Source organism: Hippocampus guttulatus, chromosome 7 (genome assembly GCF_054856545.1).
Source record: "Hippocampus guttulatus isolate MCC_2025c chromosome 7, RoL_Hgut_1.0, whole genome shotgun sequence".
Classification (NCBI taxonomy): domain Eukaryota; kingdom Metazoa; phylum Chordata; class Actinopteri; order Syngnathiformes; family Syngnathidae; genus Hippocampus; species Hippocampus guttulatus.
In genome coordinates this window covers 19,223,662-19,248,178 of record NC_141267.1, presented here as the reverse complement: position 1 = coordinate 19,248,178, position 24,517 = coordinate 19,223,662, and the positions used below count along the sequence as shown (strand labels likewise).

General features: G+C 45.2%; 1 protein-coding gene across 9 annotated transcripts in view; it reads right to left on the bottom strand.

Moving 5' to 3' along the window:
* fryl (furry homolog, like) overlaps window positions 1-24,517 on the bottom strand; it is a 70,256-nt gene that overhangs the window by 2,190 nt on the left and 43,549 nt on the right. For 6 of the 9 annotated variants that reach the window (XM_086116283.1, XM_086116284.1, XM_086116279.1 and 3 more), the window contains 35 exons: window positions 23,992-24,164; window positions 23,605-23,765; window positions 23,074-23,184; window positions 22,172-22,326; window positions 21,984-22,083; window positions 21,420-21,588; window positions 20,835-21,103; window positions 20,456-20,596; window positions 20,203-20,371; window positions 20,040-20,124; window positions 19,601-19,713; window positions 19,387-19,537; window positions 18,695-18,798; window positions 18,426-18,608; window positions 18,149-18,350; window positions 17,637-17,758; window positions 16,895-17,082; window positions 16,515-16,609; window positions 15,824-16,440; window positions 15,355-15,623; window positions 15,143-15,283; window positions 14,316-14,516; window positions 13,850-14,011; window positions 13,692-13,766; window positions 13,409-13,585; window positions 12,129-12,329; window positions 10,559-10,759; window positions 7,333-7,733; window positions 4,925-5,132; window positions 4,575-4,724; window positions 4,398-4,496; window positions 3,802-3,870; window positions 2,364-2,381; window positions 1,016-1,126; window positions 299-492 (listed from right to left, as the gene is read on the bottom strand). In XM_086116283.1, coding sequence (XP_085972409.1) covers window positions 299-492; window positions 1,016-1,126; window positions 2,364-2,381; window positions 3,802-3,870; window positions 4,398-4,496; window positions 4,575-4,724; window positions 4,925-5,132; window positions 7,333-7,733; window positions 10,559-10,759; window positions 12,129-12,329; window positions 13,409-13,585; window positions 13,692-13,766; window positions 13,850-14,011; window positions 14,316-14,516; window positions 15,143-15,283; window positions 15,355-15,623; window positions 15,824-16,440; window positions 16,515-16,609; window positions 16,895-17,082; window positions 17,637-17,758; window positions 18,149-18,350; window positions 18,426-18,608; window positions 18,695-18,798; window positions 19,387-19,537; window positions 19,601-19,713; window positions 20,040-20,124; window positions 20,203-20,371; window positions 20,456-20,596; window positions 20,835-21,103; window positions 21,420-21,588; window positions 21,984-22,083; window positions 22,172-22,326; window positions 23,074-23,184; window positions 23,605-23,765; window positions 23,992-24,164 — 5,985 coding nt within the window. The remainder of the gene's footprint in view (window positions 1-298; window positions 493-1,015; window positions 1,127-2,363; window positions 2,382-3,801; window positions 3,871-4,397; window positions 4,497-4,574; window positions 4,725-4,924; window positions 5,133-7,332; window positions 7,734-10,558; window positions 10,760-12,128; window positions 12,330-13,408; window positions 13,586-13,691; window positions 13,767-13,849; window positions 14,012-14,315; window positions 14,517-15,142; window positions 15,284-15,354; window positions 15,624-15,823; window positions 16,441-16,514; window positions 16,610-16,894; window positions 17,083-17,636; window positions 17,759-18,148; window positions 18,351-18,425; window positions 18,609-18,694; window positions 18,799-19,386; window positions 19,538-19,600; window positions 19,714-20,039; window positions 20,125-20,202; window positions 20,372-20,455; window positions 20,597-20,834; window positions 21,104-21,419; window positions 21,589-21,983; window positions 22,084-22,171; window positions 22,327-23,073; window positions 23,185-23,604; window positions 23,766-23,991; window positions 24,165-24,517) is intronic. The other 3 variants (XM_086116276.1, XM_086116285.1, XM_086116277.1) reach the window with 2 other exon arrangements.

The following is a 24,517-nucleotide window of genomic DNA, read 5'->3' as shown; positions in this document are numbered from 1 at the left end:
ACGATTTCGGGCGTAGCAAAGAAACGTGCACCGCATGCACGTAGCATGCTTCACGCAGGCTGGGCTGCAAGATGGAGCGAGTTGGCCAAGACTCTGTTCATACACGGTGCTGCTCCTGTCTTTCTTATACCACCCCCTGGTGGCCAAAGCGAGCACACCAGAATTAGCTGAATTTAATTGATACAGTGTGATCATTTGTATTGATCCCGGAGTTGAAGGTAAGAGTTCAAACTTCATTTAGCAAATAAAACGTAATTTTCTAAAAACATGGATGGACTCCATGGATTTCATAAGCTACCTGAAGACTTTGACTTGGGTGAGGGCCGAACAGAAGTCTCGCGCTCTCAGAGTCTCGACCAGTGACTGGATGGCGGTCTCCGTGTTAGCGTGGGCGGTGTCCGGCATGCACACGTCCTCTTGGCTATCATTTCCCCTCTCGGCCGCCTTCAGGCAGCTCTCCAGGGCGCTGAGCTCGTCCGACATGTTGGTCACCTAAGCGACGGGAGATGGAAGACAGATGGGAATGGCTTGAGTGCGTGCGTCGCATCGAGGAAGGGAGCGGAGGGGATAGCGGCGGGGAGGAGGCAGCAAAATACACATCTTGATTGAATTTGAACGCTAACGGCAGCTGACCCCATCAATCCCCAGAAGAAATCATTCAATTTCATTCAGTAGTGTAATCCACTTAACGGTGCATTAAGATGCAGCCTGGATAGAGAAGCAGCAGAGTCGTGCTTCAAGTCAACAACCGTCCTGCACCGTTTCCTTTAAGCAGTACACTTCCATTAACAAGGCAGATTGTTTTTTTTTTGTGGAGCTTTTCCGCTGTCAGATTTTGGGATGGGTGCCAAAAACATTTGTACTATGGTGGAGACAGTATGTACCATAAAAACACACACACACACACAAAAGAAAAAAATGCTGTTAGATTGGGGACATATAACACCAATAGTCTTTTTTTTTTTTTTTGAGGGGGGCGATAAACGCATCGGGCTTTCCTATTGTTCTGTCTCACCTCGGCTTCCCTCTTGATGGTGTCCACCCTGCTAATGAGCTTGCAGTAGGCCTGGAAGAGCAGCAGCAGCTGAAAGTGCAGCTTGTACAGGCGGCGACACAGCTCGAGCTCCTGAGGACACACAAAAACGGGAAAGGCGGAGAGGTGAGGAAGATGTAGAAAATGTCAAAGGACACGGCCAGGTGGGGTGAAATGGTTAACGAAGCCCCATCCAGATGTCGGGCGTTGAGAGTCTATTGCTAGCGGAATTAGTCGATTAAAAAAGCATCCGTCTCGGAGCGGCTGTCAGGATGAACGAGTCGATGATGTCGCTAATTACAAGGGGTCCTCAGTTTGGGATAGTGCCAATGTCCCAGGTATTGTAAAAATGGCACGCAATTAATGAGCTTGTGCAGCCCGTCTAAGGAAACAGGGTGGCACAAGAAGTACACGCCACCTCCATATTTCCAAGTGTTTTTCAAATATGAAATGTAATTATGAATTTTCCTTAGGTAGCTACTGCACATTCTGACTTTGATACAATTTCAGGTTACATTGCCGGTGTGGGAACCGAGTTCAGGTTACACTGCTGATGTTGAAACGGAACACCTCAAAAAAAGAAAAATAAAATAAATTACTTTTATTTTAAAACAGCCAAAAACAGGGGAAAGAGTGACACAAATGTGACAAAAACTTACAAAAAAGGAAACGGATCATTAGAAAAGTGGACATTGAAATGGACAAACTGCCCCCAAAAAAATTCACAGAGCAACTAAAACAGACACAAATCACACAAAAAAAATGACAAAGTCTAAAAATAAAGCGACAACTGAAAAAACGTCTGTCAAAAAAGGCTGATACCATGATGGCAAAAAAAAAAAAAAGGCAAAAATCACGTTCAGAATAAAAAAATGGACAAAACTCAGACTAAAAGCTGACAAATTGCGGCAAGAAAAGTGATAACCTGGCAAAAAAAAAAATACCCTGACAATAGGTCATTCAACGGTCCCTTCCCTACTTAGAAAATTACTGTTGCTGTATGTCGCCACAACAGGAATGGAACACTGTCACCAACTGAGGACCCGCTGTGCTCCTCTGGGAGGGTATGTCATTCATTTGAAAAGGGGATGGAGCAACAAACATGCAAAATCAAAACAACAAAAGAATACCCCGCCTCCAATCCCCTTCTTTTCTGGCATCACATGTCCTCCATTGGGATGCAGGTAACACAAATGATTTTTCTGCCATTCGGGGACAACAAAAGATTGGATGAGGGCGTTCCATGTTATGTGGCCAATCAAGGCAGAAGTACAAGAGGGTGCGGATGAGGATGTTTGGTGTTGTCTATTAAAACAGGAGTACCACTTACTGCCAGACTCTCCATGTGCTAAGCAAGAAGAAGGTGACAAGGAGAAGGAGAGAAAGAAAAGAATTAGACGGAATTCACACGCCATTTAAGGGGTGGAAAGAACTGTGTAAACGACATGTGGTTGACAAGATTTTATATTGAAGGAAACATCGGCGTTGCCGTTTCCCACTGTAGGTTAGCATAACGCTGGCGGACTTGTTAGCTTCACGCTAATGTAAATGATGTTGTGTTGTCGTGACTAAAATGAACAATTATGACATCAACATCATGAAGCGAGACCACTTGGTCTCTCTTTTGGAAAACTAACTAGTTGCCAAACTAAACACAGTACCTTGATGGACGGCAAACTGTAAAAAAATAAAATACCCGAGTGCAAAGAGTGTGAAGGAAAAAAAGTGAAAATACCGCGAGTGTGTCACAACAAACAACATGAACGTATTTCTCAGCAGAGTGTCTGCGCTTCGAAAAAGGTCGTTAAAAAGTTAAATTCAACATGGAGGCCTTTGAAGAATTCATGAACAGTAAACATAATTTCCATCCATCCATTTTCTGAACCGCTTGATCCTCACTAGGGTCGCGGGGGGTGCTGGAGCCTATCCCAGCCGTCTTCGGGCAGTAGGCGGGGACACCCTGAATCATCCATCCATCCATCCATTTTCCGAACCGCTTGATCCTCACTAGGGTCGCGGGGGGTGCTGGAGCCTATCCCAGCCATCTCCGGGCAGTAGGCGGGGGACACCCTGAATCAGTTGCCAGCCAATCGCAGGGCACACAGAGACGAACAACCATCCACGCCCACACTCACACCTAGGGACAATTTAGAGCGTCCAATCAGCCTGACATGCATGTTATTGGAATGTGGGAGGAAACCGGAGCACCCGGAGAAAACCCACGCAGGCCCGGGGAGAACATGCAAACTCCACACAGGGAGGCCGGAGCTGGAATTGAACCCGGTACCTCTGCACTGTGAAGCCGACGTGCTAACCACTGGACTACCGGGCCGCCCCAGTAAACATAATTTGTGAAAGTTAAAAATAATAATATTAATCCACAACGACGTGACGCTCCTTTGATGGGAAAAGTTTCAGAATAAAATAAAATCTGCCAAACATGACCAAACAACGAATGAAAATCTTACAAAAATGTGAGAAAATTTGACCAAAAAATGAAAAAAGGCATCAAACTACCAAAAATGAAAAAAAAAACCCTACCTAAAACTACAAACAAACAAATTAAAATCCATCAATCTCCACTGCAAAAAAATGGCGCTAAGTTTTTGCGGGAGTTCAATAGAAGCTACTAATTGGACGAGAATGTGACGCATTTGGGTTCAAGAAAATCTGCCAAAAAGCCTCAATGTGGGTGGTAGCTGCAGTTTAAAGTCTGAACTTGGGGTGAGGTGTTTGTTTACTCAACTGCAGAAGGCGGCTCGGCCTACCTGTGCTTGAGTGTTGAGCCGCTGGCAGATCCGTTTGTCCCCGAAGGTTTTCCTGCAGTTCTCCAGCCACTAGAAATGGAGGAAGATGGAAAAAAAGATGTTGGCGACGGTGGACTTTGAAGTCCTGCGTACGTCAGAACGCCTGCTCAGCCAGCAGATTCGATAAGAGCATTGTACTTAGCGTATTAAAACGAAGCAGCCTGTTCAAGACATCGGGGTGGGGTGCGGCTGCGTAATATCTGACCCTGCAGGGAGCGCGTGGTTTTCTCATTCAATTAGCGGCAAGGCATGCCATCCTTGCAATCTCATCTCCTGAGCGCCTCACCCCCTCACCGAATCCTCCCGCCCATCACGTTCTACTGATTTAGGAGAACCGCGGGGTTGTTTTTACCTCCTGACCGCCGCTGATGTCATGTGCGTGCTGACGCATTCGTAAGGCAAGTCAAGGCCCATTGTGACGTATGATTTGGACAGAGAATCCCCCATCGCCGCCCACCAATGACAATTTTTGAAAAGGGCAGAAACATACACTGGGCAGGTGTATCCACAAGTGCAGCTCCAAGTTTAACAAACGCCACCAAAGGTCCACCACTTACAAGTTCCGCCGCCTCCCTCTTGGCGTTGTAAGTGTCCAGGTGCTCTTGAAGCTCCAGCACGCTAAACTTGAGCGTCTCCAGCAGTCCGCACGAGACCAGCTAGGAGAGAGAGGCACATGAACACCCGACCCGAGTACGCCGCGGGAGAAAAAGCAGCTCGGGCGGCGGCGGCCTCACAGTCTCGGCATCCAGCAGCACGGTGGGGCACCGCGAGTGTGACGTCATGACCTCCAGGGAACTGAGGAACTGATTACCCATACGCTGGAGCTTCTCACCGAGGAAGTGGACAGACGCGTGCGTGATGGCGCCGAATTTCCTCTGAATGCTCTGGAAAGGAGGAGAACGACATATTAAGTAAAGCTATAGTCTCATTGATTGCGTTTGTTAAAAATACATGTGAAGAGGACCTTGAAAAAAAATTGTGTATTAAATCAAAAACTGAGGGAAGAAAAAAAAACAAACAATAATTACAATTAGATTATTCCTCAAAATCGTTCAAAACAAACTAGCTCGCCCGCCTGCTGTACCTGAAAGAGTTGCGAGAAGACGTGGAAGGTGTAGACGGCGGACGACCCGTCGACGTCCGACAGCATCTGGTTGACGTGGCAGCGCCAGGCATCCTCCTCATCGTCATAGGCGACGGGCTGGAATGCCGCCAGGATGGCCGACAGGAAGGGCGACGGGGGCGGCGAGGCCTGGGTCTCGGGGAAGCAGTCGGCGTCACCTTCATCTTGGCTGCAGCCACCCAAATAAAGATAAGTGGAATGGAAAACACACGGGTAGGTCCATCATTATTATTCATCCACAGCAATTAATGTCACATTAGTGTGCCGTGGGAAATGATCACATTTCACTTAATTGGCCATTTTTCATTTATAACAAATAATGTATCTTTGTCCAAGTATGCCAATGATTTATACAGACAGCCAGTACTTAACATATGTGCATTGGGTCAAAGGTTTGGAATCACATTCTTTTTTTTTTTTTTTTTTTGCTACACCGTTTGTTTAAATATTCGTTGGTTAAAGGATTGTAACACCTTGACCGATGCTACTTGTTAGCCCGTCTTTGGCATTTTGCATCGTGCATTAGCATTAAGCTAGCAGAAGGCAAACTTCTGTGGTTATTTTAAATACACAATGTGTAATATTCATTGTTTTATTTTGTTTGACAGACAACCTAAGCTGGTAGTGTCAATAAAGAGCTTGAAGAATCTTTTTTTGACAAATTGTTCACAATCCTTCAAACCGGTGCTTGCTGTCAAGTGAGTTGAGTGGAGACCACAAAAAAAAAAAAAAGAAATCATCCAAATGTCAGGTCTCTTGTTTCTCAAGGTACCACCGTAGGAGAAAATGAATTTCCAAGTTAAGTAAACACACAACTGAAGGTACCGCAGTAGAGTGAGTATTTCTTGTGCCATTACTGAGATTCTCTCTCAGGCCAAATAAGTGCCTTGGCTCAATAAATGATGCTGAACCCCGACGTAAACAAACGCTGGCCCACATGATGGATTTGCTGCAGTGCTGGAGCATAACAACATGAGCTATTAGCCACTTAGCATCACGCATTGCTCTCCCCCTCTCGCCGTTTCTCTCTCTCTGGCATACACACACACACACATATATATATATGTATAAATATATATATATATTATATATATATATATATATACTGAATACAGTACTCACAGGCCCGTGGGACCAAAGAGCCTGAAGAAGCAGACAGAATACAAGTATTTAAAGCCGGCACTGCCGAGCACTGCTGCTGACACCGTCTCCGTCCTCATCCCCGCTCTCTCTCTCTCTGTCTCGTAGCACTAGCGCAGTGCAGACAGCCTCCACATATTCGCTGGGTGCAACTTGCGGCCTCACAGCAGCGAGGGGGGGGGGGAGGGTTGGTGATGGCGACGGGGGTAATTTAAACAGTCGGGCATAAATCCTCACAGATGGCTGCATGCTCAACTGTTTAGTGCCCCGGCTGTCAGTGCACAATCACTCAGAGTGCCCACACCTCTGCCCCCCCCCCCAAACTCGACCGTGCGTTTAATGACAGATGCCTCATGACGCGGACAGGCCACCAAGAGCTGTGCCTTGCTCCTTCCTGTTGTTGCCCCAACTGGCATAAATTCCCAAACGGGTGATTGTCTTCAATCTGGAATTGGCCCACCTTTATGAGGAGGCCTTCGTCATTCACATGCACCTGAATGGGAGCCAGGCCGGAGGAAAGATTCACTGTCACGCCAAAGTGTTTGACACAGAGGCTGGGCCAAAACAATGACGGTAAAAGCAGCGGAACCTCAACTCCAGCCAATGACGTAAAAAAAGTGTTTTCTTGTATTTGACATGAGAGAACTATGAGAGCAAACCACGACTAACAAAAAAGGTGCTATAAGTGCATACTGTGGTACTTTTTCTTACAAGCTAAATTTGTTCTGTGACTAAATTCATAAGTCCTGACAAGGGCCTTGAACAACATGGATTATTTTTTTTGAGGTAAGTGCAGATTCCGATATTTGGCAGACTAAAATTCTGATAACTGATGAATTAATTAAAAAAAATATATGTAATGAATAAAAGGACTTACTTTTTATTCACTTCATGCTTACAACAAAGATAACACGCGGTGACTCATGTAATCCGTTAGCCCATCAAGGGCAATTTCCATTCAGGCTTAGCATTAAGCTAGCAGATGCATTCTTAAACAAAATGGTGTGGTTGCTTTCAAGACAAAGCATGTAATTCTATTTATTTAATGTGTAGTTTGACAGTAAACTTAAATTGGAAGTAGCATTAAACACCAGGAAGCCTCTTCATGACTCGATGTAGCCCTTGGAAGAACAAGTTTGGAAGCCCCTCTGCTATACCAAGATATTTCTGCATGTGTCGCTCAGTGGAAAACCATGTGAAGTCAAAATCTCAAATCCCAATGCACTCACCTCGACATGCCAGAATAGTCGGCCTCCTCCTCCTCGCAGCGCTCGTCCAGTACCTTCAGGGCCTGAGTCACATCTTCCTCCCACATGGAGCCACAGATGCTGCCCGGATCCGGGTCTGGGTCTAGGTCCGGGTCCGCCTTTGTCTCCGCTTCCGCCGGTGTGTATGGAGGCAGGACCGTTTGGGGTCCCTCCTCACAGAGGGACCCCGGCGGAGTGTCTGTGGCCGGTGGCGGAGGGGGGGCCGGGTCCAGGTCCTCCTGAGGCTCCGGGGTCTCCCGTGGGTCAGGGAGCTCGCAGAGGTCCGGGCGATCGGGGGGTAGAGGGGGGGCGCTGCCGAAACCCGTGTCCTCGCTGACGCTGCTGCTCAGCTCGTCGGCCGCTGTCGTCATGCCGACGCCATCCTGCAACGTCAGCGCATCGTACATCACTGGGGAGGGGTCAGCAGACTCTAGACATTCATTAAGGCCTTTACTTAAGAAACTGCATCATCTCAATGATCCAAGGGGGACATCAAAGTAACCATTTTTACTGACTTCGTACGCTAACCTGTCCCTCGGGAAACTCAAGAAAACGAGAAGGGATCAATAGACATAAGGCAATATTAATCTATCACAGAGAAGCCCACTAGAAATTGCACCCTGGTGCCAATAAAGCACATGAGGGAACGACCCCGGGGGAGAATCAGCACTTCATAACGTTACCGAGTGTGCCGCAGTCCATCCCAGCTAAATGGGAGAGAGAAAATTGGTCATTCCTGGAGTGATTGCCTCCTGAAATAATAGTTTTTAAAAAAAGAGTTTTTCGCAAAAACGTTCTTGACGTTCTTCTTGAGAAAATTATGACTGGCTAAAAGAAACGTTTCATCCAGTCTTGCGCTTACTGGTACGCGAGTCTGCACTAACGGTCGTTGTGGAAAAACAATGACAGAAAAGTCTGATGTGATTTCAAAAGCTGCTACACACAGTGACATCGCAAAAAGTCAAACACAATAATGCCCCCTGAACCTAATGATGGGTTGGCAGCAATAACAGAAATCAAGTGTTTGCGATAATTGGTGATGAGTCTTTCACATCGCTTTGGAGAAATTTTGGCCCACTCTTCTTGCCAATAACTTTTTCACATCAGGACAGGTAGTTTGGGATTTTTTTAACCTAGAGTACTGTGTATACGGTTTTCACAATCTGTAGAAAAATAATTTGGAAAGTGGCTGGAGTACCTGTTGAAAACACACGCAAGCACAAGTGAGAACATGCAAGCTCCACAAAGGACGGCCGGAGCCTAGAATCGAACCTCACCCTCAGACCTATGAAGCAGACATGCTAACCACTAAACCACCGTGCTCCCCTGACTTACCGTATGATGGGTGATAAAGCAACAACATATTTACACTCCATAGCCGTGACATGCAAACAAATTCCGTAACGATGGCAAATGAATCCAGACAATCAAATGAAAGCACTTGTTTTAAATTTTTTTTTTTTTGTCGTCCCATTAAAAGTCTAATGCATTTAGCTCAGCCAGTGTGGCAGACGGCCAGTACATCACGAGCGAGCAACGGGCCGCTATATTACAGAAAGCTTTTAGAAAGTGGCCGTCCTGCAAGGGAATGAGTCCAGAGTATTGATGGGTTTTTAACCGTGGGGCTCATTACACTAAGAGCTGCGGCTGTGATGTCCTTGGGGTGACATCGAAAGCTTTGGCTCGATTGGGGAAAGACAAAAAAAGTTGCGAGAGCATCCGGGAATACCCGCTCTCGTCATTCATTTATGTTCATTTATATGCAGGAAAGGTGATTTCTCCGAGTGATAGATACATACGGTTCACATCGTGGCCATTTTTGTCCAATTGGAAACGGATGAAAACAAAATTTTTAATTCTGTTATTATTCACTGACATGAATCACACTTTTTTTTAGGTTTGATTCTAGAGTCAACCATAGAAAAGTTTGGGTTAATGTTCATTTTCAACCAAATGTGATTGAACAATTTTCGGACAAGGGAACAATTTCCTATAATTTCCGAAAGAGCCGTTTCATTGCTTAATGCACTTCAATGTAGCAAATGAATGACACAATTTTGATTTTCAGCTCTGCTGAGAGTAAATAATGACATTGTCATTTAAGATGTGGTGCTCCCTCTGCTGGCTGCAGAAAGGCTGTAATACTAGCAATACTGAAAATACACAAAAAATATATATATATTTTTAGGCTGTTTTACAACCAGCGTATTGTGCAAACAAAGTGTATTTTGAAGGGTTTAAAATAAAAATGTATGTATGTTTTGTACTAACGGCAAGCACTGATAAGTTAAAAAGCTTCATCAGTAAATTAACCAAAAAAACTTGCTGAAAAGGGTAAAAAAAAAGCAAACAAAAATGTTAAGAAATTTTATACATAATAATATTGAGTATCAAGTGTATTGTGATTGTTGATCTTTGGATTATTTTGACAAAAAAATAAGAATAAAGTCAAATTTTATCATTCAAATATAATGACTTAGATAAACTATTTATTTTTTTTCTCTCAACTTTATAAGACGCGGCCAAACTGTCTTTTAAATCTAATTAAGAAAATGTTTTCTTGAGCACAAACAACTAATCTGACTTGGCGACTTTTGCCCTGCGAGCGCGGTCAAAATGATGCAGGAAAGGTCAGAGCAGAACACAATATATATGCATACATGTCGGCGTCATGGTTAGTACTTGTGACAATTTTCAAGTGGTGTAGCAGTGAATGCCAGTGAGTGTGTTTCGTTAGCAAGTGAGTGGACTCAAGCCCACGTGTCATACTCACACATGCGTTCCGTGGCGGTTACGGCGGCGGTGTCCAGTTCACAAGTGTTTAAATGGGGGTGGGGGGTGAGGGATTTCTTTCTTTTTATTTTGTGATTATTGGAGGTGAGCAGTTACAGCTGACCTGAGGTGAGTCTTTTTTTTCCTTGCATCTCTGCCCCAAATCAAATGCCAAAGCCCCACCACACTCATTATCACCCAGAAAGGGGAAAAAAACAGAATAAGGAGAGCAAGCAGTACCCACAAACGCCGCCAGAAAGAAGAAGAAAAGCGTAGAAGACAGTAAAAGCTGAAATAAGTGAGCAGCCAAGCACCATCCCGACCAGAGCCGTCATGATTGAGAAGAGTTCATGTGAAGGGTTGAAAGAAAAAATAAGGCAAACTAGAAGGCCCCCCAAGAGCACCACAATTTGTCATTGCTCCCCACTGATCGCACCTCAGGCAGCTGGCTGCTGGTGCTGTCTGAGCGGGCCGTCTCCAGCACGGGGCTATCCGGCCGTGGGAAGGGGGCCGGAGGGCGGAGGGGCGCCAGGGCCGAGGCCTCCTCGAGTGGGCCGCCGCCCGACGACTCCTGCGACTGCTGCAGAGAGTCCACGTGGTTGGACGCCATGTCGTCCGTTGCCGAGTCGCTGTTGAGCTGCGCAGAAGGGTGGAGACATTTTCAGAGAGGGTAAGCCGCTACAGTCGGAACACGGGGATTGTGGACCAAAGTACTGGGACGTGAGGCCTTTTCAACCACAGGAAGGAGAAATGAAAAGAAGTCTTAGATTTTCTGAGATTTTGATTTTTTTTTAAATTAATTTTGCTTTTCTATTTTATTTAATCATTTCAATAACAAACTTTTTTTTATCAATTATCTCATTCAGGAATTAAATGGATTTATTGTACAAACTATACCAGAAATTACTTGTATTATTACAAAATATTTACATTTCTTACATTGGTTAAAAAAACTACTGAAAAATAATAATTCATTCTCTTTCAAATAAACCATTTTACATATTTTAGGTACAGATTAAAAATGTATTTTAATTGCTTCATAAATCACTTAAATCTTAAATATTCCAGTTTAAAAATGTGACGCTATTATAAGAAAATGAACTACGCACATATTTTATAGTATTTAAGTTATACAATGTTAAGAAAAGTAATGCCGTTGAAAAATAATGTATTGTAATGTCATTTATATATTTGTTATTGAATAAATTGTAAAATATACAATTAAAAATGAAATTGATTTAGAATAAACCATACTCATTTGCAAATCATGAAATAATGAGATGTAAAAATGATAAGAATTGCCATTCTGTTACCAAAATAAACAATTATTATCAATTTCAATGTTTCAAAAAAATATGATCTATATTTATGATCTATAATTTAGTAAGTAAGTACAAACACAAGTGACGATATACATCTCAATCACTTCAGGGCACCACAGTATTTTTAATCAAAAAGGACATTTATTTCTACATTTATTACGATGATTATTTTTTTTGAAGTGTTAATGTTTTCAATTGCTTAATGTTTAATTGTTTTAATGTCACACTGTTTCAGCTAGGGTTTTTTTTTCCCAAGTGATACATTCTTAATGTGCAAAAACACTTTCATGCATGAATTATGATCAGCGATAGCAGGATTTAATTTTTTTAAGTTTCTCACATGGACGAGAAAGCAACTTTTGACTAGCTGAAAATGGTAATGTTTTGTCATTATATTTTTAAGATCTCCTCGGGCTACCGCGCCGTACTTACCGGCCAGAAAGGGGGGGCAACAGAGAGTTTTAAAGAGGGGCGAGCTACAACCATAGCAGCAGAGGTTCATAGAAGGGGGACCACCAGCCAAGAAGCAAGCAGCAAGCCCTTCGCGTCCACACAGACCCAGCTCAACACACACTCTCAAGCACATACGCAGGTGTGAGGAGCATGGCAAGTTGGGGAACGAGAGGGCAAGGTTGGGGTTTGGGTTGGGTTGTTTTTATGGACCCTGATTGGAGTGCGACTTACGCGGCCAGAGCGGCTGAGAATCTGGCTAGCGCTCAGTACCTCCTCCTCGGACGACTCGTCCGTGTCCTCGTGGTTGGTGAGGTTGAGGCTGGGCGTGCTGCTGGCATACTGGCACTCCTGCAGAGACGGCGTGTCCCCCTTGTCCATGCTCTCCAGGGACCGCCGCCGGACACCCCAATTGAAGTTGTCCATGCTTTCCCCCTGCAGGACGTCCGCGAGAACAACAGTGAGACCGAGCGGAAAATAGGAAGCTGGCTATACAAATGCATGACACTTACACACACACACTGTGCGTTTCACTATGACACAAACACACGAGAAACTAACAAAATCAAGATGAAATGAAGCATAGATGTGATATTAGACCAAAACATAGACACAGGTACACCATACGGAGTGCAAAATCCACCTAAAGCAGGGTACACACATACAGATAACGGAGTCCAATTTCTGATTTTGCGATTTTTTTCGATCAAAGGCAGAAAAGATCTGATTATTGCATCTGGAAAAGATTATCTTAAGGAATGATCCTGTGCTCCCTGTGGTGTGTTAAGAGTGATTTTCGGGGCTGACAGTTTGACCATTTGCAATGGCTTGTGTGTGAGGTCCAAGACAAGTTAGTCCAAGGCACACACGCCATTACGGAGACGTCAAACAGAATAATAGCCCATCAGGTTGATGTTGCCAGACACAACCTGAATTTTTGTACGTCAACAAGTCATTCAGCGCGATAAAAAGACAAGGAGAAGAGTTTTCCCACTGCAATGTAGTCGCCCCATAGCCAAACGGTTAGCTTAGATGGTTCCATTATTTTCTTCTAATGCAACTCTATCTTCTTCTTTGTAATTTCCATCAGGTGGGATGCCGTGTGTCACTGTACTGCCTCTCAGAGGTCAGTCGTGGTAGTACGACATACAAGTTTACATGCGGGTGTTCGTCATGGCAAGAGAATTTGTGAGCTCCTGCAAATTTCAAGATTTTATTTTACTGTTAAATTGGAGTACATGTGCACCCCGCTTAAGCCGTTCACTGACTTACCTGCAACTCCTTGTGGCAAAAGAAGAGAAGGAACATGGGTGTTATAACACACTTTGGACAACTACGATACATGATCAGTACAAACATGGACACACTCTTCGTGCGGGATAAGCAGATTAATTGGACTGAGTCAACATGGAGGGAAATTGGATGAGACACATTCCCAGAAATCAATGTCAGGGAATTCCTTCAATGCCGGGGCTGAAATTGGGCATTGCATTGATTTGTGCAGATTTTCTCACCTCTGCGTCCTCCAGCTCAATATCTAAGAAGTCAAAGTCCTTAAAGACGCCAAACTGCTGCTCGCTGCCCAGCTCCTCTGCCTGAGCCTCTTCCTCTTGTACCACTTCCTCCACGGTCGGGATCAGGCTGGTCTGCTGGTCGGCCGAGTCCAGGTCCTCGCTGGATGAGAAGACCACCTGCGTTGGTAGGTGAAAGGACATAGACACAGTCGTACAGGATCCCAAAAACGCCATGTGAAATTGACCTTGCTGGAAGTCTTAGAGTCGGAAAATCCAGTCTTACAGATGGATTTTTGGGAATGCCAGACTCCGGACCACACAGACAGAGAACATTCATGAGTCTCTCTCTGGTTCTTCTCTGTAAAGACCAAAAACAGGAAACATTTCAAATCCAGCTGCTCCAGGGAGGGGAAAAAATGTCCAGCTTTTTCATTCTTATACCTGAGAGAGTTGCGGCCTCTTCCAGCTAACCGGCACCAGTCCATTGGAATTGGATCCGGAGGATGTGGACGACGTACTCCTGGTGACGGCGTTCATCTGCGGTTTCCCATTCCTGCCGACCGCCGTGCGCTGATCGCCGTACTTATGTCCAATGATGGGAGTCTAGAGAGACACGATTATCAGTGAGTCTCGCTTGCATCTCACCGAAAAACATTTGTCTTTAAATGCCACAAGATGGCGGCAAAGCACTACTTTTATATCAGATATGGATTCCGCCCCCCCCAGTGAATAACAGAGGATAGGTTTGTGAGTATATCAGTAGAAAGGTGATGAGAATCGATAGCATAACAGCATCAGCCAACACATCATGCAACCTGTGGCCTGATTTGTTTTCCTCTTCTTCATTTCAGTACAGAACAGTGTGAGCACTTTAGCCGCATCGGAACAACAGAATAAAGACGTTCACCTCTGAGATGTCAAAGTGGAAGTCCAGTGTCTTCCCGGGCAGCTCCTTGGAGGAGTTGTTGAATATGCGCGTGAAGGCGATTTCTGGCGAGCCGCACGACTCGCTGCTGTACGAGCGGTGCACGTCGTCAGGCACCACCAGGCTGGCTGAGCGGGACACCACTAGCTTCAGAATGTTCTGCGCCTCCTTCCAGTGTGGGCTCTGGAAAGAAAGATGAGAGAGGAGAAGCAGCTGAGGGCAGGTGAATCGAGTTTTGGGTGGAATTTAGGAATGCGAAGGAAAATATTTTCACCGGCCCCTGCCCCTGGCTCACATCGGTTAAAAAAGCAAATCGGTACATCAGTGGGATTAGACATAAAAGGGCGAAACTAGTATAGAATTAGCTCAAGGAGGTCATTTGAGTGCAGCAGTTTTATAAAACTGTAAAACAGATGGAAACGTTACAAATATGAAAACAAACGTTGATTAAAAATTTTGAGGGGGAAAATGTACATAAAATCCAACCCCCAAAATAAAAGTAAAACAAGTGGCAATTTTTTTCTAAACATCTGGGAAAAAAATACTGGCAAAAATTAGGCACAATCAAACAAAAATGGATAACAAGACTGGCAAAAGCCTGATGGACAGCTAATAAAAATAGAGGGAAAACAAAACGACAAAGAATTCAGACAAAACTAACAAAACGGGAGAAAAAAACAAAAATTGAAAAACTGAGAAAATTTTTAAATCTATCAACTGTAGTATCTGACAAAAATGACAAAACTTGACAAAGAACTCAAAAAATTATGACCTCAAAAGCGTTTTATTTCTGTGCAGTAGAGGCTGACCTGAACGTATTTGCCTATGATCTTCATTATCTCCAGGTTGAACTGCTTGACCGGGGCAGCCGAAAGGTCAATGTGGCTCAGCAGGCTGTAGATGATCTGCAGCAAGGACTGCTGCATGCCGGGAAGGCCCTTCTCCAGCAACTGGCAATACAACACTGTGTTAACCACGAATGCACAGGGACACAGGTGGGTGGAGCCGTTTATCGGCACACCTCAGCCAAGTAGGTGACCAGATTGAGGGTGATGTCAGCGAAGGCGTCGTGCACGTAGCGGCACACCACGTTGATCCAGTTGGCGCAGTCGCGTGAGTAGCTGTGCGTGCTGTACAGGCTCATCATGTGCGCCAGGTTGGAGAGTGTGGCCGACTTGTCGTCAGCGCATAGCTTGGCAATCTTGTCTGCTGTCTCCTTGCAGAATGACGTGGGACTGTCAAAGTGCTGGATGAGGTGTGGCAGCAGGCACAGAATGTTCAGTGGGAAGCCTGGTGGGGGGGCATGACAAATACAAATTAAAACACAGGCTATAGGATCAAGTTCATAGACTGGTCCATTTTTGTTCCCCTCGAATATAATGTAAAGCGGGCACACAAGTACTGACAATTGGGCCAAATAGAGGAAATTCCACCCTTGTGAACGGGGATCGGCTGTGACTGCTACGGAAGTGAGGATCAAGTCGACTTGCCTGCCAGTTGAGAGGGGTCAATAAGCGCGTGTCTGGAGACGCTAATGAGCTTGCTGAGCAGCTGGATGGTGAGCTCCTGCGTGGCCGTGGACGTGAAGCCCTTGAGGAAGAGCTGCAGCAGCCCCGGGAAGCTGTACCATTTGAGCTTGGCCTGTATCCTCTCAAGATGCTCCCTGTTGTCCTCCCGCTCCAGAGGCAGCTGGCCCAGCAGCTTGTTGAGCAGCCGCAGCGCCAGCAGGTACTCAAACTCGTAGTCCGACTCCAGCAGCGAGGCGGCAATCCAGAACACCGTGGCCATGAGTTTGGTGGGGTCCACTGGGGGGTCAGCGTCACGACCCGGGCCACCGCCGGAGCCCGGGTTCCCGCCGCCGCCACCCAGCGCTGATAAGCTGCGGGTTCGCGCTAGGTTACCATGGCTCCCCCCGAGGCGGTCGGCCACATCCAGGGTGTTACTGCGCCGCCGGTCCGCCTTGCGCTCGCCCATCAGGCTGGCTCTCAGAGAGTTACTGCGGTTGTGCGCGCAGTTGAACAGCCCGCCGCTGCTCAGGTTCAGCTGGCCTGTGCTCTTCCTGTTGGCCGCAAACTTGGGCCCCAGCAGGTGATCACAGGAGGAAGTCCTGACCAAAGACAAATGAACATAAGCGCTGAGAACATGAGCCCAGCATGAGTACACGGGAATTAGAGGACGTACTGTACTAAGGCAGTGAGGAGGTCATAGTTTTTGACTGTGTCCGCCAGTGTGTCGATGCCAGACTCCAGGGTGAGAAGAAGTTCGATGACAAAGCCCTGAAGAGACAAAAATAATTCACGACTCATATTTGCGCATTTACGCCCGTGTACAGCATTCAATAAGCAATACAATTTGGAGTCAGAAATTTTCTGTAGCTTTGCTGATGATAGTCTGTCTAAATGAAGCTCCTCTCTTCACTTAAACAGGTTCTTTGCACCAAAATGCCACCAGATGGCACCAAAGCAATACATTTATATTAGACATGCCATTGGCCTGAACACAAAATAGGCCATCAGTCAGAACTTCCTTCTTTCCGAGCTTCAAGTTAAATAGGTCCTGACCTGAGCCTCCTCTCCAGGGTCCCCAACGGTCTCGACTAGTCTCGAGAGGATGTCGGACAAGGTGGCGGGAGTGAGCGGCTGCTTGAGCGCCCGGAATATCTGGAAGGAGCGGCCAGCATAGTGGCGGGAAGAGCACGAGAGCGCCGTCTGCAGGGCCACGTCGCTTAGCAGAGAGTTGAGCTGAAAAGCTAAAGGGTGGAACACCCACCAAAAATAAAAGAAAACAACAAGTTGACCTTCACGGCAAGTAAAAACAAGTACAGCAAATGACTGTTTATCACAGGGAAGAGTTTCAAAACGGATAAAGTAAAATGCTGTAGTATTAGTGATTTCTTTTGTGTGTAAAGGATAAATAATAAATGAATGTTATTATTATATTGTCTGTGTGCGTGGTTTTGCTTAAATGTTCATGTTCAAATACATATTGCTTGAAGGGTTAAAACAAACATCAAAGCTAATTTCATTACCCCTTTCATGTCTTTTTTAATCTTATGTTAGCATTAAGCTTGCACGTTTGTTTCATTCAATACAGTGGGGGAACACAAACGCTTATGATATACCGTTTCATAGTTGTTATGTTAAGCGGAAATGAAAACAGTGTTCAACGCAATGGTTGAAAAATGTTCTAAGAACGTGTGACGTGACCTGGAGCCAATGTGTGAAAACCATTAAAAACCATAACTGTTATAAACCCCAGATTTCTAGGATATCGCTGGGCAGACACTGTCTGGACAAAACGCACCAGGCTGGGAAAGATTGAATACGGTCATGACGTGTCGGACGAAGGCGCTCAGCTGCTCAGCGCTTTTGATGTTGGGATTCTTAGGTGACACATCCTCGTGGTTCCAGAGTGGTCCACGCTTCCTAACACACATACAAAGGAGGGGATTTTTATGTTTAAAATACGTAAATTAAAAAATTGATCCCGGGCTAAATTGAAATATCAAAGACATCAAATATGGCCAAAAAAAAAAAAAAAGGACAAAACTTGGCAAAATACATAATCCAGCAAAAAAGTAATTAAAACAAAGCCAAAAAATTAATACAAATCAGAAACAAATGGGGTAAAAATTGACATAATCTGGCAAATAAAAATATTAAAGAACCTGATAAAGTATGGACAAGATTAGACAAAAAGTACCCCAAAAAACAGATTAATACTTGACAAACCTGACAGAAATGAGCAAACAGCAACGGCACTCTGTGGTAAACTGAGAACACACACCTGAAATTGATGAAAGGAGTGTTTCTCACCTGGAGGTGATGAACTCAATGAGCGCTTTGACCTTCTCGTCCTTGGCGTCCACCTCATTGAGGATGGACGGGGATGTGTGGGACAGGTGGGACAGGGATGAGCCGCCCGCACCCAGGCTGATGCTGGATGACGTGGAGCTGGAGCTCAGGCCCGAGTCTGTCACTGGCGAAGGCTGACAGTCGGGCAGCAACTCTTGCATGCCTGCACCCACAACCACGCGTTACATACACCTCTACATGCACGCACACACTCAAGAGACATTTGTAGAGTAGAGACCTGTGAAGTGGAACTCAGGCGGGGGCGGCTTGACGGTGAGGACCCTGGGGTCGTTGAACTCCCTGTTGCGGAGGAGCACCATGGCCACTCCCTGAACGTTGCTGTTGGTGCCCTGCACGATGAGCAGGTGCAGCAGGAGGCGCTTGCAGTGCTCGTACACCTCTGGGTGCTGATGGTCAAACCCTAGCGGGGGACACGGGAGAGGAGACGGCGGGTTTGTCGGCATTAGCGCTAAGCCAGACGTCGAGCGACATCGACAAGCGAGTTACCTATAAAAATGGCATGCAGCAAGAGATGCAAATAGGCACTCCACTCCACTTTGACGCCGTGGTCCACAATGAGGTCGGTTAGTAGGATGACGGCGATGTTACATCTGAAACACAACAGCAAGTCCACTTGAACATTCTGACATTTTTTTTACTTTGACCTCTACAGCACTGATCATAGGCCTAATAACATTTTTGTGAGCTTTAATGTTTTCCATTGTCACATTCTTCTCGGCTTTGTCATATTTCTTGCAGTCTTTTGGTCGCATTATCTTTGTCAGTTTTTCACATATTTTGGCAACATAACCCGGATTTGTCCCAAATTCATAACACGCCAATCTATCACTTACCTCTTTACTATTTGTCAGCGGAGTAACAAAAAATGATTTGAATCGAAAAATCGGTTTGATTTAAAAGATGCGAGTACATCGAATCAAATGGAACTGATCCACTTTGAAGTACAGTGTATCAAAATACGTGTCAAATCCAAATCCCACTTTTTGCCAAACTTGTCATGTTTTGTCATATTCTCGTCTTTTAGGCCATCTGGAATACAGCACACACCACAATATATTTTATTTTGTGTATTTATTCCTCATGATGTATGAGGTTACGAATAAAGATGTTAATTTGTTAAAAATCGGGAGGACGAGTCAAGAGGACGTCGTGCTTGGTTAGATGCCTGGGTGCCGTACCTGTGCAATGCTACAGCAGGGGTGTTGGTCTCCGGCAGGTAATCCACCAGTGGGGACCAGCAGCCACCCGTTGGGGGGAAGGGGAGAGGCTCTGGGCGGTTGTGATCCATGACTTTCAACCGCCAGTTGGCATAAAGTGGCATTGAGTCGCCTGGAAAAACAGATTGGTTAGCAGAGCATTTTAATATTGAGGGCCGCGTGAGTTTGGGCGTACTTTTCTCTTCTTCGTAGGAGCCTCCTGAACTGCTGCTGTAACGAGACTCCAGGCGGTGGTGCTGGCGGTTCAGGTTGGTGTTCAGACCGCCGTAGATGTCCAGGTGCGTGTAACTGCAAAAACGCAAACTTCACAACTGAAATTCCAATACTTGTGTTTCAACATGAGAGTGGTGGCACTAAAAAGTGGATTCAAGTCAAGAAATGCATGAATGCAATACTAGCCACTGTGTAAAATGTACTTTTTAATGTTTGTATACAAATGGTTTGGTCTTTGGGGTGCCTGCCCACCCATCAACTATAAAATTAAACAACCAAGTTTTTAGTTACCTTCCTATTTATAAAAATGGGACAAATTAACAAAATTTACCACCCACAGATTGAGCAAAAAAACAAAAAAATTAAACTATTTAAATCCATCATCAGAGAACGCTTTGTACCTGTCCTCCATATTAGAATCTTTGACCTTGCCGTCATGATGACCGTCATGTCCTGGCACCATTGTGTTGCTGCTTGACGTCGTACCTATGGACAACACAGACACGACGTGACATCACTTGGCTTTACAATCTGCGCAAACCGCCGGACACTAATGTGGCTAACCTGAGGCGACCGAAGGGATCTTGTAGCTGGAGCTGATGCGGTAGTAGGGCGGGTTGTCCATGTGAGCGACGGCCGAACTGACGGCATCCGTCAACTCCAGCTCGCTCATCAGCTCTTCCAGCAGCTGCATAGTCTTGTCTCGGCCCAGGTACACCACCACTCGCTTCACCTGCAGACACGGGAGAGGGACGAGTCTTGGGGGGAGGGGGCTAACACGCCCGGAGATATTGCAACGTGTAAAAATGAGACTCACGTAGGGCAGGAGGCTGGGCTCGCTGCTGACTCCGGACATGCTGATGAGGAAGTGCAGGATTATTTTGAGGTTCTTTGGCCAGCTGTCTGCTAAGGTGGTCCACACGTTCTCAATCTCCGACCAGGCAAACTCGTCCCCGTACTACAAATTAATTAATTAAGTCATGTCAGGGATGATCGGCACTGAATGTCACCCCATCACAGATTTGAGTGGTTTTTTGCCTGACAGTGTTCTTTTTAGCCAAATGTTTTGGGCATAATGTTTTGTCTGACTGCATTACCGATGAAAATAGATCTCAGTACAACTAACAAAATGAATATATCAAACTCTGCCGTTTCAATTTCAATCTGAATCCAACAGAGTACATCAACTGACCCACCTTGGCCGTCATGAACATGAGGTTGTTGAGCACCATGGTGGTGGCCCGGGGCGAGCCCCATCCCTCCCCGTGTAGCCAGCGTCGGCTGTTGACCATCATTATGTCCCCATCCTGCGTGTCCTCTTCCTCCTCGCTGCTGCCGGCGTCCTCCGGGCGCCGTGTGGTGGGCTTGAAGTCTACCAGTTCCATGTTGTTCATCCAGGGCAGGAGGTAGTGCAACATCACCTGGCGACCGCCTGGGTGTGCTGTTAGGATGCGCTGGCTCACCTCTGCATACCCAAGGACAGAAAATATTGAAAACAGCAGCACATGTCTTAACTCTCTTGGACCCTTGAGCAGTCTGAAAAGTGTTGTAAAGCTCTTTCTTCCCTCATTCTATGAGAACCGATAAAAATGGTTGTTGTTTTTTTAGACCAGGTGTTGCCACCGACCAGTACTTTGGGATCTGGAATGCACTTTTTTTTTTTTTTGTCCTTTAGCAGAGCAGATGTCAGCCCCTCACAATCAATCAAGGCCACCATCAACAATCACCATGACAGAAAAAGGACCGGCACCCTAAGAGCAGTATTTGTCAGAGGTGGTCACCTGAGAATATGGGCAGTGTGAGCTCCGGGTATGTCCTGGCCAGCTCCTCGGATAGCTGGTAGTATGAGACGGAGTAGAGGTGTGGCAGAGGCGAGGGCGGCGTCAAGATGCCGTCTGATCGCAGGATCTCCAACTTATGGGCATAGCGGAAAAACTTGGGTTCCAGGATCTGTGCATGGGCAAAAAAATAAAAATGAAAATAAAATAATTACATATATTACAATTCATGTTTAAACATTTACATTGCTCCTCTGACAATGACAAGGTCTATTATCTTATTTTAAAAATTAAATTGAACATTTTGATTGTAAGACATACAGCGGTACAGAATGTAAAGAATTAAACAGTACATCATGGTAATTGAACAAGCCCTGTTACAACTTTTAAAGGTTTATAATTGGCTAGTTATGTTAGCCCGCCAACTCAGTTCTCAATCGTGTGTTAGCATTAAGCTAGCACTCTCCGAAAACAAAGTTAATGTGGTTTGTTAGATACAAAATAATGTAATCCTCTTTCTTTTATGTAAGAATTATTATTATTATTAATATTTTTACATTTTCTCACCTGTAACAGTTGCATGGCCACCTCGTATATTTCACGGGAGGAGTCGGCAGCCTTGAAAAGAATCAGGTTCAGGAGCACCACAGTGTCAAACTGATAATCCCTGCGACCAATGCAATAGAGTGTAAGAAACAAAGTGGAATTAGCAACAACAGCGGACCACGTGTAAAGGGTGGGATCGGGTCTTGTACCTGTTATGAAAGACGTTGGCGATGGCCCGGAAGCAGCCGGCGGCCACGCGGCGTGAGCCCGTGTAGCAGCGGTCCACAGCCCAGAACATCAGGTTGCTCTGGTCCGGGTTTAACTCCAGCAGCAGCATCACCGCCTCACAGCCCAACTGGTGAACCTGAAGGAGACCTTTTATTGTCTTTTTTTGCACAGGAAAGAATGCAAAGCATACACACGACTAAAAGGAGCCTCGTGAGATCAATCAGTTCAGTGTCAACAACGCAAACCCTCAGACCTTTTCCAGCCTGCAGTAACTAACCTCTGTACCTCCGAACAACACTAGAGGGCCCTTGTTGCACACTACCAGTGATGTGACCTCAACCTTGCGGGTTACGCCAAGCAAAACTCACTGGCTCATTGACATAGCACCTATGTTATGCCGTTAGAATGCATGATGTAACCAGATTGGTCTTTAGACTATTCTATTCATTGACAGAGTGACTGCAAAGAGGCGTGTGATGAACAACAACAAAAAAGAACTATGTTGTAAAATTTTGGTTGTGAAACTTCTGCTTCTGTGGTCCGAGTAGCATTTAGGTCTTTCCAGACATTGTTTTGCAGGCTTTTGTTGGTATGTGTGTAGGCCACTTTGAACTTTGAACAGGTTTAACAATTACACTTGTCAACCCTGACCATTTTCTCAGCAGATTCGGATGAAAAATCAACTCATAACATATCCCACACCACAGGATAGTCGCACAGAATAATCTTTTAGAAACATCTGATAATCAGGTCTTCACTAACGTTGATCAGAGGAGAGAGAAGATGTTCAAATTCGGCCGATCATCTGTATCTGTATCTGTATACTCACACTTAACGAAGAGGTTGACAGATTATTGATGTTGGAGAATTACATCTCACCCACCTTCTTATCGTGGGAATCCAGGATGTTGTCCAGCCACTTGTAGAGGTATCCGTCAGAGGAGAGGCCAACGTTGTCGGAAACGGGACCGCAACACAACACGGCAGACATGGCCTGAGAGGAGGACGATGCATATGACACTATGTAAAATTACACATTTTTTCATACTTTCACCGCTTCCACACACACTTCAAACATTCTTAAACATATTGGAAAACACTTTTTTTGTTCCACAAAACCGTATTCATTCCTTTATTTTGGAGTGACTCTGCTGCCAAGTACATGAGGATGCTTGACTTATTTTTCAGCCAATAAGATTTAAGACACTGTGTGTTGCTATGTTATTTGAATTTGCCAAGGGCCTACCTAATCTGTATCGGTGACTGATGTAAAAACTATATTTGCAATATGACTGCTTCATTAACCAATCAGATATCAAATTCATCCTCACGGGGCCAGAGCTGCCCTCGATGACAGCGACATTTTCCCATCCTCTGGTGAGTCAGAGCAAAACAAGTCTACTTCCACGTGTACCTTTAATGCGCAGTACTGATGGCGGTTGATCTGCATGTTCCGGTCGCTGTAGCGGTCCAGCGGTGTGAACATGATGCTGAATGGGCTGGCCCAGTGGCTGAACAGCATGAAGAGGCTGTGTCGTAGCGACTGCTGTGGGAAGATGCTCCGGCGCTGGTGCACTGCAAGGGACGTTGATTTGTTTTAAACTTAAAGGACAATGGTTTTCAAACTTTTTCAATGCAGGAACCCCTTTAAAAGGAGACGTTGCCCTCATAAAAACGATAATTAAATATAACTATGATGCTCACATTGTGAATGGCCTGTTGAACAGAAAGTCACTTAAATTTAGTAATTACACAGAGCCCATGCATGATTCCAAAATGAGGACGAGGGGGGGGGGGATACCTGGAACATTCTGGATGATGTTTGCCACAAGCGCGCTGAAGTGACAACGGATGTCCTTCAGCATATCTGAGTCCTTGTCGTTTTCGGCCTCCAGTAGCTGTCGGGTCAGGTCCACGTACTCTAGCAGCGTGCTGTTCAGAGAGTGACTCTCACCATCTAAGCCCCCACTACCTCTGTGACAAAGGTGGGAGGAAAAATTATAGGTTTACTTGAAAGACGCACCTTTAAATTATGTGCGTTTCAAAATGAACAAAAGGATTTGCAATAAATTATGTGGGGGGTTTTTTTTTGTTCTGTTTTGTTTTTTAAGTGCATACCCATATTTGGGGGGACTGGCAAGGCACTAAAAAAAATCCCGAGGTTTGGACCAATTTAAAGTTGTGAAGTGGTTCATCACATGAATCTGAAATCCTTGAATCAATTAAGCCAATTTTTATTTTATTTTAGTATTTAGAACAAAAAGTGTACTGTTATATAATACAGGAATAATGTCTTATCTTTCTTATCTTTTCAAGAACAAAAGGCA